The sequence below is a fragment of the Lonchura striata genome, chromosome 1A (genome assembly GCF_050655825.1).
Source record: "Lonchura striata isolate lonStrDom1 chromosome 1A, ASM5065582v1, whole genome shotgun sequence".
Classification (NCBI taxonomy): Eukaryota; Metazoa; Chordata; class Aves; order Passeriformes; family Estrildidae; genus Lonchura; species Lonchura striata.
This window is the reverse complement of record NC_140741.1, coordinates 19,007,285-19,026,618: the sequence shown is the minus strand read 5'-3', so window position 1 is coordinate 19,026,618 and position 19,334 is coordinate 19,007,285. Positions and strand designations below refer to the sequence as shown.

Genomic DNA, 19,334 nt, shown 5'->3' with positions numbered 1-19,334 from the left:
TCTCTGGGCAAAGCTGTGCCAGTGTTTACCACCCTCACTGTAAAAATTTTCCTTGTATCTAGTCTAAATTGACACTCTTGTTTAAAACTGTTATCCCTTGTGCCACCACAACAGGACCTGCTAAAAGGTTGTCCCCTTCCTTCCTTATAAGCCCCCTTTAAGTACTGAAAAACTGCAATAAGGTCTCTCCAAAGCCTTTTCCTCTCCAGGCTCAACAACCCCAGGTATCTCAGCCTGTTTTCACAGATAAGGTGTTCCATTCCTTTAATCATCTTTGTGGCCCTCTGGACTCCAACAGGTCCTTCCTGTGCTGAGGAATCTGGAGCTGGATGCATTATTTCAGGCTGTCTCCCAGATCCCTCTGTGAGACATTCTAGCAAGCAAATACAGAAGAGTCTATGTGCTTCTGGTTGAACATGATCTGCCCAGCTCCAGCTGGTAGTTTAAATGGTTTGTACCAAGAATTATGTTTAGCTCTTGGCCCATTCAGCTCACTGAGAAGTCACCTTTGCCGCCTCTCATCTCCCTCAGATCAAAGGAATCTCAATTGCTTGCTTCTCTGTTTACAGTCATCACAGGCAAAGGCAAGGAAATGAACCCCCAATCTGACATACCATTGTACAAATAACTAAAAATTCTCTCATGTAGAGGTACCTGACACCAACGTCATTGCTACAAAAAAAAACAAAACAACAACAACAACAACAACAACAACAAAAACAAAAATCAGTCCAAAAAAATCAGCTGGGAAGTGATCCCACAGGCACATAGAGGAAGAACAGGGATATGCATAATCTCAATTTAAAGTTAGAAAGAATAAAATATTCAAGCATTTGGGAAGGATGGTGGGAGGGGATAAAAGCAGGAAAGGTGAAGAAAAAATTCAAAATATTTTTTGAAAGGTGGGAGGAAAAGGGAATTCTAACTAATGAATAACCTAGGAGTATCTCCCAGGTTGATACTCAAGCTCATGCTGCAACATCATTATTTCAAATAGCATTCCTAAAGGACTCAAGGTTTTGCAATGCAATATACAGATGTAGCTGTAATAATGACTACTCGTCTCAAGGCAAACTTAGCATTCAGGACGTCCTTTAACTTATGCTGCTATTTGCCACAAGCCTCCCAAAGCCAGTTCCACTATAGGAATTGCCCAGAAAGTTTGCATCCATCATGTTTTGTGCTGGTTCATCTGCTCTGGGATCCAAACATGGAATTTTCAAGATTCACTTGTAGCTTTCAGGATCATTTGGAATCCCAAGTAGCTCAATTGCTTTCAGAAAACAACACAGTATGGTAATTTATTTCAGCCTTATAGTTTTCTTGCTTTTGGAACACCAGCATTCACTGTATATGTGGAGGAAGCTTTCCACACGTAGCAAAAAATACCCAGTATATATCCAGTACTATGGTGCAATTTTGCAGACAGCCTTTTCTCTATGAGTTGGTTCCCAGACAAAATTCTTTCTTGCACTGAGAAAGTAGCATCTAGAAATCCCTAACTAGCACAGAAATAACAAATATAGCCAAATCTGCCAGAGACACCTTTGCTGGATAACTGCCTATACCAGGAGGTAATGCTGCACATCACCACACCCAGATACTGGCAACCTTCCTCAGTCTTCTGAGGAATGCTGAGCACTTCCCACTGGCCATCAGGCTCTTTCAAGCATACTTAATGTCAGATACCTCAAAATCAGGTACCCAATTCACTTCCCTCTGAAAAAGCCCGTGCTTTTTAAAGTAACTCTCTTATTGATGTCACAGCTATGCTCAGACAGAACTGCTTTTTATCAAAGCTGAGAGGCACAGCTTTCTCTCTTTGTTTTTCAATGGCTGCCTAAAGGTCATATTCTTCTCTTCAGCTACTAATTCTACATGTGCAACAGAGTGTATAAAATATGTTTATGAGGTTTTGGTCTCTTCTTTGTAAATATAGCCTGGAATTCTAGTACATGCACTAGCTCTTGGCACTGAAGAGCTCAAGGACATGGGAAAAATAGCATCCTGCTCTCTTCCCACTTCAGGGCCCATGGCTCACCAAAATGTAATGACTTAGAAATGGATGGAAAGCAATGCCACTGACACAGACAAAAGGATTTACAAAAGAATTAATAAATGACTATCACTTCTCTTGCCTCAGGACTTTTCTGGGGAAATTATTACTCTTTAAAGCAGTGCACTGTGAGTAAGCTGCCTGACTCCCATTAACATTAGTAGCAGTGGCATAGCATAAGCTTTATGTGCCAGTTCTGAGGATTAATCACAAAGTTGTATCTGTAGGGCACTCACTTTGAACTCAGCAAATCTGCAACAGAACTTTCCTCTGTCAGACTCTTCTTTGAAGAAAAATCACAAGGAAGTGGGTGAGCTGCCAGCTAAACCACTTCTTAACCCACCAGTGCTTCCCTCATAACTCCAACAAAACACTAAAGCAACAAGTGAAAGCATTAAATAGCTCTCTTGCTGCATTTCCAGTAATGTTAGCCAAGGTACAGGAGCAAGCAGGGATAATTTTTTTTTTTTAGCAGAAAGGAAAAAAAAAAAAGGATAAAAGAAATCACATAAAATTAATGCAGTAAATGCACCATCAATATAAGACTGGGGTTTTTTAATACAGGATGAAAGCTGGAACAGTTGAGAATAATTTCCATGTATGGATTTGGCAATCTAAAAATAGCACCTCATTTAAAACAGAAAAAAGACAGTAACTGACCCTAAAATAGATGGTGATGAATACATTCAACATCAAATTTTCTCTCTTTTCTCTTCCCTTCTATACTTGCAACCTTTTCCACAGCCCACCCCTTGTAATTTCCCTAAAGAGGGAGGAGAGGCAATCATCTCTGAGCAGCCTCAGAGTGGCTTTAGCAGAGCAGGACAGCCACGATGGATAAGGCTTCACAGGAGAGCAGCTCCATCAGCTCAGGTCTTGTTATTGTTTGCCTGAGGTGCTGGGATTTTGTCTCACTTCATGCTACAGTGACAAATATCCACCTCTTTCAGTTTCTACGAGATGTTGCTCCAGATCTTTCAGACCTCCCTTTTCTGCAGCTCTTCTGTTCTCCTCTCAGCAGCAGTACATCTCCCTTGCACAGGCTTTTGGTTTGGCAAAAACCCCCAAAATGACCCACACAGAGGCATCACCAAGGAAAATGAGTACAGGGATGCAGCCAGCCCTCAAACTTCAACCTTCTCATCCCAGGGGCTGGAGAAAGGCCCAAGGCTCCTCTGCACCACTGCAGCTGCACTTTCAGCCCACTGCTCGGGCTTCAGCTCACAGAAAGCCAAAATCACTGACTCTATGCTAACTCCATTTCTCCCTCTTCAAAACTGAAGACAACCTCCTCTGCAAAGCTCTTGCTCTCCAGTAAAATCTACTGGTATAATAAGTTCTCTGGATCATCTCTGTCAGGCCCAATTGCAACACGTTTGCATTAGGGGCCGAAGTGCTTCTAGACAGCTCTAAGAAGAAAAGCATAAAAATGCATCACACAGACTCTCTGCCACCAAACCAAGAGCTGGCCAAAGCTGAGAGCTTGAAGAACAGGGCCATGAGTAGAACTCGAGCCTTGTTTAGCAATGCTGAACTCCTCCAGCAGAGCATGGCACCGAAGCAAGACACTGAGGACAGCCCAGGGAGCCAAACTGCAGGGCTGCAGCTGGCATAGTGCTGCATTTTGGGAATGGCAGGGCAATACTGCAGAAGAAGGCTTGAGACACAGCAGCAAAGCTGTCTAAAGTCAAGAGAGCTCTGCACCAACAAGAGATCAGCTCTTGCTAGAGCAACAGTTCGTACGTGGCGATTGAAGGCCAGTGGCATGGCAGTAACTGGGAAACATGCCCAGTAGTTGCCTGCAGTACGCCTGGGTTTAGCTGGGGCTCTTAAGTCCCTTGCTTTCATGAGCAATACATCATTTCAGCCTTTCCCCCCACACACACCTCCAAATAAAGAGAAAACTCATTGCAGGAGGCAATGTTCTGTTCCTTCTGTCTGTTCATTCACTCCAGAGGCCCAACAGAGCAGCCATGCCCAAAAATGTCTCACTTACTTTTACTGATGAGGCAGCACTGTAGGAAGAGAAGCAAAACACAGTGAATTCAGGGCAACTGAAATATCTGATTTCTGCTCCTTCATTAAAAAACCCCACAAGGATTCACCTGTCAGCTATTGATACTTACTAGCAGCAATACTTCACACTCCTTACTGTCCTGTGCCATTTGTTGCATATCCAGCCCTGACATCCACATTCAGATGGGTATATACAGTAGTGCCTACAATAAATGTTTTATACTTTGGTGCTCTAAGTAGTCAGAACAACTACCAAAACAACCAATTTCTTCACCATTCTAGGTACTGTCAGATATTTTAAAAATACTTCACCAAGACCTCTGTTTTGATACTTGAATGTAACAGCGGGCAAGATTTTCATTACACAGCACTCAGGAAACAAGTGCAGTGAATCTCACACACTGCCCACTCACACTGCCCTCAAACCATACCCATAAGACTTTTTGGGATAAATGCACTGGTGTGACTACATCCCATCCACTGATGTGATCACATCACATGGTTGATTGAATGTTCTAATGACACCCAAATGAACTCATCATCCCATTTCCCAGCCTTCTCTGTAAGTCAGGGAACCAGATGTGATGTATTACTGGACAGCTACATGTAATCTGGTACCAATGAACCCCATGGATGTTGACTAACACCAAGTATAGCCCCATCTTCACATCACCTGCAGCTCTGCCCTGGATGCTGTGGCCTCAGACATATAAATGCCCAAAGCTCTGTGGCATTGCAGTCAATGTCATGTACCAGTCAATAACAAAATAACAAACCTAGCCCAAGCCAAACAGTTTGAATTTTCCACACTCATGACTCAAGGCATATTTACCTGTTGTGTAATCCTCAGGTCTGTACACACAGACCCCATACCTCTGAGGAGGTCAGTATAAAAAATGTACAGGCAAGAGCTCTCTTCTGTGTCCCGTGGTACTTTGGTTTTGGGAGCTGCCTGTTAGCTATCAGCTAGCAGGTGTTAAGAAAAAAAAAAGTAAAAACACAATTTTAATAGCTGGTTTTGTTTTGTCATTCAGTTGAAATAAAGAGTTTGATCTCTATTGATCTGTGGAAAGGGTCCATCTTTTTGTTGCTTATCAGAGTTGTGCCAAGAGCTTGATACACACAAAGAGAAGTAAATTTCAAAAAGTAATGAGTGAGCAATGGCAAACTCATGCCAGTCTCATTCACCATCAGGCTTTGCTACAAAAGGAAAGAGACAGAGGCAACAGCTCCTGGTTATTGTCTCAGCACTGCCAGGAATTTGTTTGATTTTTCACATAAATCTAATGCATCCACATCACTGAATAATAAACAGAGGAGAAAAGTTCTCTCTATACACAGAAGAGCATCTAGGCATCACATTTTTATTTCCCCCAGCAGCCTTTCCATTTTGCTCTGTTTTCTCTTTTAGCTTCTCCCTAGGTGTTTACACACATCACCTTAGCTCCCTTATTCATATTCTTAAAGGCACCACTAAAAGCTCATCCAATTGCATCCTCAGCTCTCAGAAAAAACAAACCAAAAAACACACAGAGCCTCACAGGCATACAAAGAGTTCCTCTCTGCACTCACCACTCCCCAAGGCTGTAAGATTCCTGCTCCTCCACCAGAGAATGTTTTCTCTACTCATGCCTACAGCACAGGAATAAAAGACTTGGAAAGCAGCGGTATCCTTCCAACTGCCAACCGTACCACTAAACAGCCACCACCAGATGTTTTTCCCTTTCTATCAACATCAAAATGAAGGCAGCTGTCAAAGCAGATGGCTTTCTGTCCCAAACTAGCTCTCCTCAATCCCACCAAAAAAAGATTGCTGTGTGGAGCACAGCCCTCTGCAGATAACTTGGGGCCACATGAGCATTCTATCCATGTCCTCCCTGACTGATGATCCTTCTGCCAACTTCATAGATAGGTGTGCAATTCCTAAAGGCCATCACTGCCTAGGGATTGGCTCTCCATGGTCCCTCTCTCAGTTAAAGCATTTACTGACAACTGCACCAGCAGTTTTAGGAGACTCCTAGACTTTCCTACCAGGTCTTAGCCCTACAAAAATATTTACTAGCACTGCTTTGATACAGTAACAGATCAACTCACCTGGTCTATGAGGAAAGGACAGCAAAACACTTATCATGAATCCAACAAGCCAGTGACAAATGGCCTCTCTTCTCTGGCTTGTAAAATACTGAAGCTCCCCCAGTTGTGATAAAAAACCCACAAATATCCTTATCCTGCACTTGTTATCTGACTGGCAAAAAGCAGGGATTCATTTACCTCTGGAACTCTGCCCTCACTTGCATAGAGGATTGGTTCCCATTGAAAGCCAGTGCCAGAACTGTTAACCAGGAAATCCTATGAACTAGCAGCCAAAGAGATACATCAAATGATCTAATCCATCCATGCATCACACAGATTTTCAAAGTGCTCCTGCCTGAGCAACCCTTTGTCTTGTCAAAAAGCTTCACCTAGCAGAGCTGTCAATTCAGCTTTTCAGAGAACCACTGATTCCTCCTGGAAAACTGGGCAGACAGTCTGAAATACTAATCCTACTGCTATATCAAGAGGGTTTTTCTTGCATTTCTCTGCCTGGTTTCTTGTCACAAAAGCCTTTCATTCTCAATTACTTCCACATGAAATATCTGGTCCTCTGTGGAAGGAATGACACCATGGACTTTACTACTTCATCAGCTAAAGTCAGTACAGAGGAATGGTGCCTTAGTAAATGATTGTCAGAGCCAAGGCTTATCTATGGAATAAAAAAATCCTTTTTTAATGTAAGGACCCAAACATCAGTGAAAAAACAGCAGAACTAATCAACACATAGGTCCTGGTACACTGGGTTTCATGAAGGATGAAGATATTCCTGAAACAAGCCAAAGACCAGTTCAGCCTAGGTTTATGCGGAATAAAAATCACAGGTAGCTCTCATGCACCCTCTGGCAGCAGATGGTTCACAGCCAGAAATCATGGCCAGTACTATCCTTGTCAATTAATCATATCCTGACCCATGCCATTTTGGGAAGAGGAGCAGAGCTGGCTGTGGCCAATCTACCAGCCAAAGAGGATTTGTCACCCATAACAGGTTCTGCCCAGGCCATATCAGAAAGGCCATTTTTGCATCATATGCCTAGAGTTATCCTGTCAGTGTGCATTGCTTTCAGATTTTAAAACTCTGTAATAGGACTGATAATTATTATTTCTCAAAATGCACTAATTTGATTATTTCTCAAGTTAAATTATGGTTAAGTTTACATGCAGGTAAAACCAAGTACCAATAAGTTATTTATGCTGTATCAGTTGTCATAAAATCAGCAAGGACACAGCTGTAGAGTGCAACATATACATGGCAGAAAATTCACAGCATCTACACATACTGTAAGGGACAACTTTTGATCTTCATCCCTCACCCTCGTGTCTCCAAGTGCCTGGGTTTTAATAGGTTCTGAGGAGCCCCCACTTTGTTAAACCTAATCTGATAGCAACTTTTGAAGGTGGTTTTGCCATTTTTCTAGGCAAAAATGGATACATCCATTTGGATTCTGGTTTTGGCCAGTGAGCTTTCATTTGAATTTTTTTTTTTTTACTACCTTTAGGAAAAACATTATTGATATTTACTTTTTGCAAGGCTTTTCTAGGAGACAGGATGCATAATCCCTGGCACTGCAGGACACAGCATTGTCTAGCAATTACAGCAGTGGGAGTCCCAAGACTTGAGTTCTGTTTCTGGCTCTCCCACTCACTCTCCACATGACATTTAGCAAATTAATTCACTTCTCTAACTCCTTCTGTGAAATGGGTGTGCTTAGATTGTCTTCCTCCTTTGGCACCCTGTTTAAATCCAAAGGATACTGAGTGAAAACCATTTCTTGACTGTTTCAAGATGCTAGGATGGAAGGTGCACTATACACCATCAGTAGCATCATTAACAGAAAAGTTTAACTGTGGGATCTGTCCATTTTCATTGAAATACCAAAAAGTAATTTTCTTTTCCTGATACCTCTTGAGTATTTAGTACTCAGATGCTGATTTCACACCATTTTCATCTTAGAATATCTGTTCTTGTTTCAGTAGAATTAGTATTTTGGTAGGAATATAAGCCAACCCAAGCTCATAGTCCCCATCCTATAGCTCCTTTCTGATTAGGATCTTTCTCTATGTGGATTCATGCCTCTACTGAATTCCTCAGTGGAAGAAAAATGATTAAGCCTTGCCTTGGCAATTTAACACTTTTCTTCCCTTGGCAACATCATCAGGCATGAGAGCAAGTTATAAGGAATGGCATTACGTCATGCTCAAATAAATGATTATAACATGCTGCAAAATGGATTCTACAAGGAGGACTGATTTAGTGTGTGTCTGTGATGATGAGTAAAGAGCAGCTGGTACTGAACAAATGCATTGCTAAAGATTGTATCAGATTAAGCTAGTAATTCAGCTACCTCCATGTCCTCTCCCATAAAATTTTAATAAACCCAGTCTTATGGGAGGAAAGAAAAGACAGGGACCCTACTGAATTATTTATAACCTTAGTTATGTATGGCAAAGAAGCCCCTCTTAGGTGAGCAACTGATATTCTTCCATTGATTTTCGTCTCTGAGAATATCTAGGTGAGAATCAAGTTTGGGGGGGAAAAAAACCCACAAAATACACAGAGATGCAAAGGGCAAGCCAGAAAAGACAAAGTTGATGGAGGCAGAGATGAGGGAGAGTTTGTATTTATGAAAGACATATTGATCAATTGCACACACCAGTGGCAGACAGACTCAAATTAGCTGTCGTAATTCCAATGATGCAGAGGGACACGCAGGCTCAAGCTCCATTAAGTATAACCTACATCCAGAGCAGCCAGATGAGACTTGCCAGACTGAACTCTGAATTCCCACAGGAAATACCTGCCGTTGATTTATATTCCTGATTTCTTATTCCCCCACCAACTGTGCAATCAGTTCCTGGAGGTGGGTAGGGAATAATTGAACAGCTAAACTGTGATTCACCCAGCCAATTAAGGAGTCTTGGGATGGGCCCCTAGACAAATCCTTCAGCTTCATCCAGTCTTCATGGACCAGAACTACATTTGGCTCTGACAGCAGGGCCAAAATCACAATGACCCAGTTAACACTGAAAATATGAGGAAGTAAGATGCATTATGGTTTCTGCACATTAATATTGACACATTTTATATTTTTTCAAAGCAGGATGATGTCCTGATTGTACATGAGGTTTGGGTTTATTCTGTAATACAATGTCCAAAGAGTATCTCTGCAAAACAGTAATTAAAATGGCAACCACTTCCTGGTAGCTATTGACATAAATCTCACCTTCATGTTTCAGCCTGCAACTCCTGTCAGGTCAAGGCCAGGTTGTTTGATTCAAAGTTTCTTGCTCTCTCTCTCAGGCTGGCTGCTATGATGTTTCCTTGTGGATGGTGCATGGCTTTGTGAACAAACCACACTAAAACCATTTCCAAAATGTTCCACTTATGTCTATCTTCTTGCACTGAAGTAAGGAAGCACTTAACTCCTCATTAGTAACTCTGTATGTGGCATGTAATCACCTTGAAATATTTAACTGCCAGGATTTCATCTCACTAACATTGTGGGGTGGGGCATTGGACCAGGGTATAAACAAACTAGGACATAAATCATCATAAACCAGGCATTAAATTGGTATATAAATCAAAAATTATAGAAGTCAGATGGATGAGACCCATTAAAGTCTCCTGTTTGTTCTTTCCTCTTCTCTCACCCTAAAAATGCACAAGGCATCATTCTTGATTAGCCAAGAGACAGAAGAACGCCCATGTCTCCCTCTCTGTGTCTCTCAAGAGGGAGAGAAGGGAAACAGAAAGCTCTGTATGCATATTAATAAAGCTATATTTTGACTGGCTGAATGACTAGAAATTATTAGCAATGGTAGGTTTTACCTGCCAACATCTCCACACTGCAACAGGCCAAAAGTGTCTATTACTTCTTCACAAAAAAATCACTAATGAGACTGGAGGGGGTTTGCTCTCAATTTTCCTGCACTCAGAACAGCTTTTGTAAATACCTTAAGATTCTCTTCAACAGTGAAGATAAAAATGTCTTTTCTTGTATAACAGTGTACTACAATGCAAAACATCACCTAAGCCACAGTGAATCTAAGTGTCTCCACTTACAAATATAACAAACAAAACAAAAAAACCCAAAACCTATCAACATGAAGGTTACCAAGCCAAGCATGCCAAAGCTAGGAAATACAGGAATTGAAAGGGTCCTTTGAAAGGGTCAGTGTAAAAGGGGAGAAGAAAAAAAATTCTTCAGCAAAGAACAATCAGAACAGAGATCAGTCAGGTGGCCACACCTCCTCCTCCCTCTCACACAAGCATTTTGCTCTTCACTTAGCCTAAAACTCCTTGGTGATAAGTCAGTCCAAGAAATTTCTTAAGACATGGTCCCTAGCTGTGTTTTCCTCTTTTACTCTGACCCAGTGTGAGTTGGGTGGCCATTTCAAGTTTGATACGTAGTGTGGAGCTCTTACAGTTACTCTGAAAATCAATGGGAGCTGTGCACTGGAAATACATAAAACTCAAAACTTCTTTCTATCCAACTGGACAACCAAAAAACCCAAACAAGTTATTTTTGATTATCGGGTCTAAAATGAAAATTATAATCAACCACAAATTATTATTTGATATTAATATATCTATATTTATATGTCCTTCTTCAATTCAATGACTAGAAACGTGACAAAATCCGTGAAGTGGTTAACTTCATCGTAGGATCAGGAGTTGTGCAATTAAAAAGGCCAACAACCATACATTCAGCAATGAAAAAGAAACCAAACAAAGTCATCATTGAATGGAAACAGAACATCCCAAATGTATGGAACAAAGCAAGAGTATGTGATTACAGTTATTTAAGACAATAATTAATATGCTTAGAGGAGATAAATCAAGGCCAAGTATGCAGCCCCAACTGGGTCATCTCCTAACCTTACATGCTTGTATTTGCAACCTTAAAAACATTCATTTTATTTCAAGTGAACTTTAAGTAAACAACAAACTGCAAACCCAGGAATTTCTAGTGTGGGGTTTCTTACTGATTCAGAAGAGTGGCAAGAAGGTCATAAGCAGAATAAGACTATCCTGATTTACCTGTGAGCCCCATTATGTGACCTGGGGAAGAACCTGCTGGCTGAGGGAGCAGGATGAGACCTCCCCTCTGCCAGTGCTTCACAGCTGCATTAGCAGTAGATGTACAGTAAGACCTCTGACTTGTGCCCTTTGAACAGGGCTTTGGAAGAGGATCCTACACTTTCCTGTTTGTTCCCCACTTCACTCCAACAAAGCAGTTTGACCATTTTTGCACCTTCTCTCCAAAATTGTTCCAATCCACCACTCCAACCATTTTCCCAATCGCAATGCTTAGTAATCCCTCATTTTACCTCTTCCAGCTCTCCAGCATTGTTCTACCCCTTTCCTTGTCCTCATTTTCTCCCTTCCCAAATCTTGTTTATATTTGCTATTCAGGCACCTCTGTCAGCTCAGGACTGAAGGTTCTACTGACCTCCTCCCTTACCCCATCCCTGCTCTTCTGCCTCTAAGAAGAAAATAAAAAGTAGTATGCAGTTGGCAAAGTTATTAGTCAGTGTAGGTATTAAGGTCACAGGCATATTAGCAGATTCTAAGATGAAACCTAGCAGAAGGCAATAAAATCCCTTACAGATTTCAAAATAGGTCTTAGATTTCAATGCCAAAAAAAAATTTATCTTAGCTTGAAATAGCAGGATATGAAGAAAACCCTACAGCAGAGAGAGGCAGGGAAATGAGAAGGTCTGTCACTACCACCTGGTCATTAGCTGTGGGAACAACGAATGCAATGAAGATCCAACAACAGGAGACCTCCAGGCATGTGAGCACCTGCTGCCTGAGTAACCTCTGGGATGGCTGCCCTGTCTGTTGTCATAACCAATGCACTAAGGAATGACATCATACCAAATGGCACTGACCAGCAGGACGGGGCCATACTTCAGGGTGTACGTCCATCTGGGAGCCCAAGCAGCTAATTAAAAGTGAAACAGGATTTCCTGGTAGATGCATGTAGAGGAGAGAATGAAAGAAAGGAGCAAGAAAAGTAGAATGTTGCCTATTTATTTCAAACACTGTTTTCAGTAGTACCCATGAAAAAAACAAAAGCAAAAATTTTCTGGGGTCAGCCCTTATTAAAAATGCAATTATTCAATATTTATTGTTGCTTATAACAGCAGATGGGGCCAAGCCCATAAGCTTGCTGATGTTACCAAGGCATTGTCAAGTTATCAGTTGAGCTTCTGTGCAAATCTCAACTTCATGTTCCATGGAATGAGAAGGCTTGGGGAGTCTGGACACTGCAAGAATTTGAACTACAGACCTTTTCCTTAATGTTAATTGTTGCTGGATATTTTTCCAGTAGTTCTACTGTTTTTAAAGGAAGTACTTGAGTGCTTGCAGGCTCCTGCAAAATTCAGAACATTAAGGCCAATAAGATCCACTCAACTTCCAGCATAGATGCTGTATGAATTAAAATATTACCACTCTGTACACCCTGTAGAAATTATTCATTTCCTCCAATACTTGCTCTTCTCACAATGTGCCAGGCTATTACTTTTGACTTTAGAATTCATTTTTTATGCAAATGGCTTTTAGACCACCACAAGCACAGGAGTGCTGCAGTTCCACAGTGCAGATCAATGTTATCATTGCAATACAAAGCATTATGATTGTTGTTCTGACAGTGCAGCTCTCCTCACTGATACTTTAAATTCAGAGTCCATGTCCTGTGGTCCTGCAGTAGAAACATGGGGGTAGAATACAGGTAAAGGAGATCCCACAGTGCCAGGCAAGGAGTATTTTCAAAAAGCCCAGGAAATTCTGAACACTTAGGAAGCATCAGCTACCTGTAGCTACCTGTTTATGAATTGATTCACTTCAAAGCAGTCTGGTGACACAGTTTCTAAGCTGTGCAGGAAAAAATCAGTTTCCATAGCAATTCCAGCCACTTCCTGCCCAGATGCAGTACTCTTCACATTCCTGGACACAAAACACAGCTGCTATGGAAGACAGGCTGAGGAGGCAATGGCAAGCTGGAGAAGAAGAGACAAACAAATTCCCTCTTTTGTGGCAGTGTTACATCCAAAGTAGAAAACCAGGTTTGTGACATATAGGGAGAAAGGAAAAATAAAAGGCTTCTAGACCCTACTATCTACCTCACATAACAGGCTGTGTGAATCAGCAAAACAAGAGCTTTTTGGAGACAATGAAGAATTTTTTTTTATTTCTCTTCTGATGTAGAGACTTTCATGCACTATAACACAAACTACTGGGAGTTCTGCCAAAGGCTATAAGTGCCACACAGCAATTGTCCCATTTTCAGCTACCAAGGCAAGGAAAAGGGAAGAGGGAGTCATTGCACTTGTTCTCTAAGAGAAAAACAAATCTCACTCTTCAAGAACACACATCAGCTACTAGTTTGTTTGCAGCCCTTTAAAGCCACAGTAGTCTCTATGTCTGCTTTGGAGAGAAGATGGCTTTTCCATGGAAGTTAATTCTCAGAGTGCAGTGTAAGATGAATACAGCACCTGGGTTGCCTATAGCCTACTAAAAAAATAGAACAAAACAAACACACCCACTCAAAGCCAAACAGGGATGAAAGCAAAGTGACCTTACTATAGTCCTGGTGGTAAAAAAAAAAAACAAAACACCACACAGCATTAACCCAACATGTGTTTGTTGTTCCTCAAAAAGCAACAAAGACTGAACACTCCCTGGGCTTTGAGTGCCTTATCCCTCAATGGCTTTAAAGAACAGCTTTGTCAGCTCCTGGAAGATGCTAAACTGAATATAGCTTGTCTCCTCATTGACTTGGAGGTACTGCCATTTTCATTACAAACACAGCCTTTCAACTGCTTTGCCATAATATACCAGATAATGGTTTCCTGAAGACTCTGGGACAAGAAAAAGAAGAGTTAACATCAACATAGCCTCCCTTTTATTGTCATCTTCCTTAAAGCACAAGCATCGAGTTGAAATACTTATTCTATCACCTGGAAACACTTTTCACCCTTCCAAATGCCTGCACCACATTCTATAGCTCAAACTCCTGCCATGAGTACAATCTCATGTTTTGTGAACACATATGTAGCATAATAAAAGTAAACCTACAGGAACAGCATAAAACACATGGAACAACGTGTGAATAAATATAGACCTGCTCACATTTTCTTGGCTTTTTACTGCAATAATACACCTCAATTTCTAAGAGTGTCAATGATGCTGGTCTCCTTTTTCAGAAAACACAGCTACGGATCAGGTTTTGCACTCAAGGCCAGGGTCAAAGTGTGACAAAATAAACACCTAATAGTGACTCAGTCATATCACTACGTCAGCATCTTCCATAAAAACAGTCACTCATGCTCAAAGTTGTCGGACACTGCTTTCCTCTGCTTCTCTCTTCCCCTCTCAGCACACACAGAGTTTTGTTTTGTCTAATTAGATCAACATTTATCTCCTGACAGGCAAGAGCTGACAATACTACAATCATCTTTCCCTCTATCCCTGTTTAGCCAGCGACAGTTGAGAGGAAGTGATTGCAGTGAAGACAAGTCCTATTTCCCCAGCTCATACTGCCATAGGCAATCAATTTGGAGCAAAGGTTCAATCTTGAAAATGTCAAACAAAATGAAAAAAAAAAAGATAAAATCAAAAATGGTAAAGTCAGCTCCAGCCATTCCTCTAGGACCAACTGCTCTCTCAAGTTCTTCCAGCATAGCTAACAGCACAGCTAGAGTAGTATCTGCTTTGTGTACTGAATGGTGCCATGGGGTCCTCAGCCTCAAATTAACTGTCCCCTCACCCATTCCTGCAATTCAAGAGAAACTGCTGGAGCATCAGTCCTGCCTGCCAGTCCAAAAAAGCAGTGTGCAGACCATGGTGGGAGCCCTCTCTCTTCTGATCCCCAATCCACTGAACATCCAAAACAATGGATTTCTTTCACAGGCACCACAACAGACTGTCCATACACAATAAAAAGAAAATACATGACTCAAATACAAAACCAGCAAATGGTAACAGTGGCTTCAGCCTGGAAGAGACATTTTTGTTTACTAGGGTGACCAAATATTCTGCTTTCACCTTTCCAGTTCATCTGAAGTTCTCCAAGATGCCATTTTGCTCCTGTGTTTCTTCAGAAGATACTTTTTTCCCTCTATCTCATGGTACAGATATGGAAAATAACCCATGGCAGGAGAAGGAAGATAGCCAGGGCTGGATCCTGCTTCTTTTGCTGTTTGCCACAACACTCACTGATATGAACAGGAAAATATTCAGAGGAAAATAATGGCCAGGTTGACCTGGAAATATCAGACTGACCAGTGTTGAGATAAAGTAGCTGTGTCCTAGATGAAACTAGTCCAGAGGCATAGAGAAGGGTCAGCTGCTAAGGCACAGGGCTAAAATCATGGGGACCTCCTGAAGAGACTTATCCTGCTTGATCTACTATAATGCAAAGGGAGAAAAATCTCCTCAACAAAACCACAATTTGAGAGATTGGTATTTGGCTTGTCTTTTAAAACAGGTTACTGTTTCTGCACTGGAAATAGTCATATAAATTCCATTCATTCTTAAATGCAGTGACCTCCAGAACCATCAGTGGGATTATGCCATATATCAAAGCACTCTGTTGCACTAACTGCTCAGGAGAAGGGAGCTCCAGCAAAGTATTTCTCTACTCCTGTCTTCAGATAAGTAGATGCAGACATCAGTGCTCTCTACATCTGACTCCTGAAACTGGCAAGAAAATTTGGGTCAGAAATATGAGGTATACTCAATGTACCATCTACAGAGAAGAGACAAGCAGCCTTACCCAGAGAGCACCTCAGACAATACCAGATACATAAATATGTAAGCAGTGTCTAGACTGCACCTTTGGAGACTGACAAATGCCCTACCAGCACTCAAAGCTCAGGAACTTGCTGATGCTTAGATGACCAGGTAGTATAACCCTTTATATGAGCCATTGCTGAGATAAAGATTAATTTTAGAAAATAATTTTTGAACAGTGAGACTCCCAGCAGATGGTTGCTTATTGATACTCCCAACAGTGGCAAAAACACACATACACAAAACATAAACCAAAGCCCCTTCCTACTGCCCTAAGAGCTCTTGGGTGGTGGGTGCACTTTTTTGCCAATATATGAGCATTGTTACATTTTACATCCACATGAAACTAACACCAGCAGAGAAGACAGGTGGTAGGAGAAAACCTGAAGCAAACTGAACCTTCTGATCTTCTGATTTCAGGGACAAAATAGCATAACACAGTATTTTGCAAGACCAGCCTCTTACCAACTGCGAAGAGGCATAAGCTCAATTATTCCTTTTTTTTGTCATATCGCAATAAAAATAGATATTTATCCACATGGACACATTAAAAAAAAACCCAACAGCATTTAGCAAGACCCTCTAGAATGTTCTTAACTCTTTACCAGAGTGTACCAGGAAGTCCTACAAGCATCAATGAATTTCACCCATGCAGGAAATAAATTATAGCATTGCACCTTCTCCTCTGAGCTTAGAAGGACCCACTCAAAGCAAGAGCCACACAAGGGAGGAGTGAAACATACTGAAAGCCATGGGAACACCAAAGGTCTGGCACAGTTCTCAAACTGACAGAGTAGAAACTCACCATCACCTTTCAAGGTCCTCAATCAGAACCATTATTGCTTCAACCACTGCCACCTTCAAGGAGGTTTAACTTCTTCCACCAAAACAGCCTCTCAGGACATTCATCAGTCCCCACAACTATGTAGTAACAAGAACAGTCTCAGTGGTATCCTTCCTTGTGAAATTCTACCTCTCGTATTTTATCAGTGAAAACCCTTTTCCATCTCCAAGATGAGAAAGAGACAAGATTTAAGGTCAGCCAATACACTGCGGGGCAATCCTATCCCTGTCAGATCTTGTCACTTCAGCAAGCATTACAAGTTGGTGACCATTGGCTATAATTATCACTGAGGTCTAAGCTCCTTCCTTGTGCCTTGAAGGGTTCAGCAATTCTCTTTCAAGATCTTCAAAGGAGAGTGATGGCACACTCACACAGGAGCTGCTGGCAGTGGGACATATTCTACAATAAATGCCAGCAATGAATTCTCCTGGAAGCAGGAAACTCAGCAGCAACGGCATGAGAATGTGCTCACGTACAGAGCATTCTACTGAATTAAAAAATAGGGCATTGATTTTGTTATTCATTTTTGTATTTAACTCAGTATTAATCTCTGCATACAAATGCCTTTTCCCCACTGCCACATTCTCATGCCTCAGCAGAATTTCCAGTCAGCAGCAGAAACAGAGATGTAGGTCCTAAGAACAAATCGATCTGTCTGCTGCAAAGCCAAACCGTATGTGAGATGAGGGCTCTGAGCGGGCTGTCACTCAAAGCCTCTGCTCTCATTTATCAGGGAGCACCTCCTGTCTGTACACGAGGAGAAGGTGAAGAAAAGCAGCAACACTTACGCAAGGCATGCCACTCATCCTGGCGGATTGTCTTGGTGATGTTGTACGTAAGGTTCTTGGGGATGGTGGCTGAGGAGTAGTGGTACTTGATGTATGAGCACCGCTCAATTGCTCCTGGGAAAGGCAAAATGCACAAAAGTGTGGTTAAATGAATGTAACATGTCCTGCCAGCTATAGGCCACATGGGTTTGACAACCAAAAGCAAAGCCTAGGAACAAAGCAATCCCTACCATCCCTGCCCACTGTGACAACCAGCACGTTCTCTGGTCCATTACATGTAAGCGCAGATCCAAACTTCTGATAGGAGAAGTTTATCTTTCACACATTCCAGGGACCTTCCAGACTGGCCCTGGAGTATTTGCCAGTGCCTGCTTTCACTATGAGATATCTTTGTAGCAAATTACTCCTCCTTTCAGGTCTTCCCTGAACTGCGAGCTAGCAGCTGCCATGCAGTTAATGTATAGAAGCTATAAATTCATGTCTTAGCTTTCTGTGCAGTCATGGGCATGACCCAATGCCCGTACTTCAGGAAATACACAAACCAAGAACCTTTGATCTTCCCTTAAACAAAAAGCATACAGAAAAATTATACACATAGGTAGTGAACAATTTCCTAACCCTTTCCACCCCACAGCAGGGGGACACATGACTGGTGACACTGTCTCCTGAAGTTACCTAGACACTTTTTACAGCAGGTTCAGGGACAGAATTTATTGGCATCCCTGAACAATGAGGCTCAGATGGCAATATCAGTGGGTAAAATGGGAAATTCCCCACCTCCCCACCACCCCCCCACCACCCCCCCCCCGCTCTGTATTTTCCTCAGGATGTCGCTTATTTCCATGGGAAAAAGCACTAGGTGCTGCTTCTGATGTCTTCTGGTCACATCATTACATCTCCTTTTACAAATACTTTCCTTGCTGTACAATATTTGCCCCTCCAGGATCTGATCTCCTGGCATCTCTCTGCATATTTAGTGTCCTTAGAAGAAAGGCTGGTGTGATGTTTAGAAAGAAAGGTGGTGGTGATGCTTTCCATGAATTATAGCCTAGCCAAATTTCACATCTGATTGGACACCTGTAACTGTGTAACTGTTCTTGTATTGATGAAAGCCAGTCAGGTTTCCTACACTGCTTTTGTCAGCATTCTCAGCTAACACTGGCTTTATTAGGCCTTCTCAATAAGCTGGCAGAGTCAAAGCCCATGGAAGTAATTTTATTTTGTTATTTTGGCTCAGACCTTTGATAACTAAATAGGTATCCTTAATGTGGTTGGCCATGCTGTTTGCTAGTATCTACCACTAGTCAGAGAAGCAGCTATGCTGGAAATGCTTTTATGTATTAAAAATACATTAAGATGAGCACTCAATAGAATAAATTAAATGAAGCAATTAATTATATAAATAATAAAGAGCGCTACACACAAGGAGGCAGGTAGAGGACACTTACTGCCAGCCTGAACTGAAAAGGCAGACCCATTAGCCTTGTATTGACAGTTCCACAGAGTAAAATATGCTTTTAAACCACTACAAATACAGATTTCTACTAAGGGTTCTAAGATTCTACTTGGCATGAACTTAGATTATAGACCATGGATTCACAGCATGAAGAAAACCCACAAAACAAGTTATTAATTACATCACAGCCTACCAGAGTTAGTGCAGTATAAATATTTGAGGTCCTCATTGTTTGCTTCTTGCAAGTATTCTTCACATTCTGCCTTTGACAGCAATTAGAT

The 19,334-nt window shown here is 41.6% G+C and overlaps 1 protein-coding gene across 1 annotated transcript in view; it reads right to left on the bottom strand.

Annotated features, from left to right (window-relative positions):
• TMEM178B (transmembrane protein 178B) overlaps positions 1–19,334 on the bottom strand; it is a 205,944-nt gene that overhangs the window by 131,371 nt on the left and 55,239 nt on the right. The window contains exon 2 of the mRNA XM_021552032.4: positions 17,598–17,711. Within this exon, the coding sequence (XP_021407707.1) occupies positions 17,598–17,711 (114 nt within the window). The remainder of the gene's footprint in view (positions 1–17,597; positions 17,712–19,334) is intronic.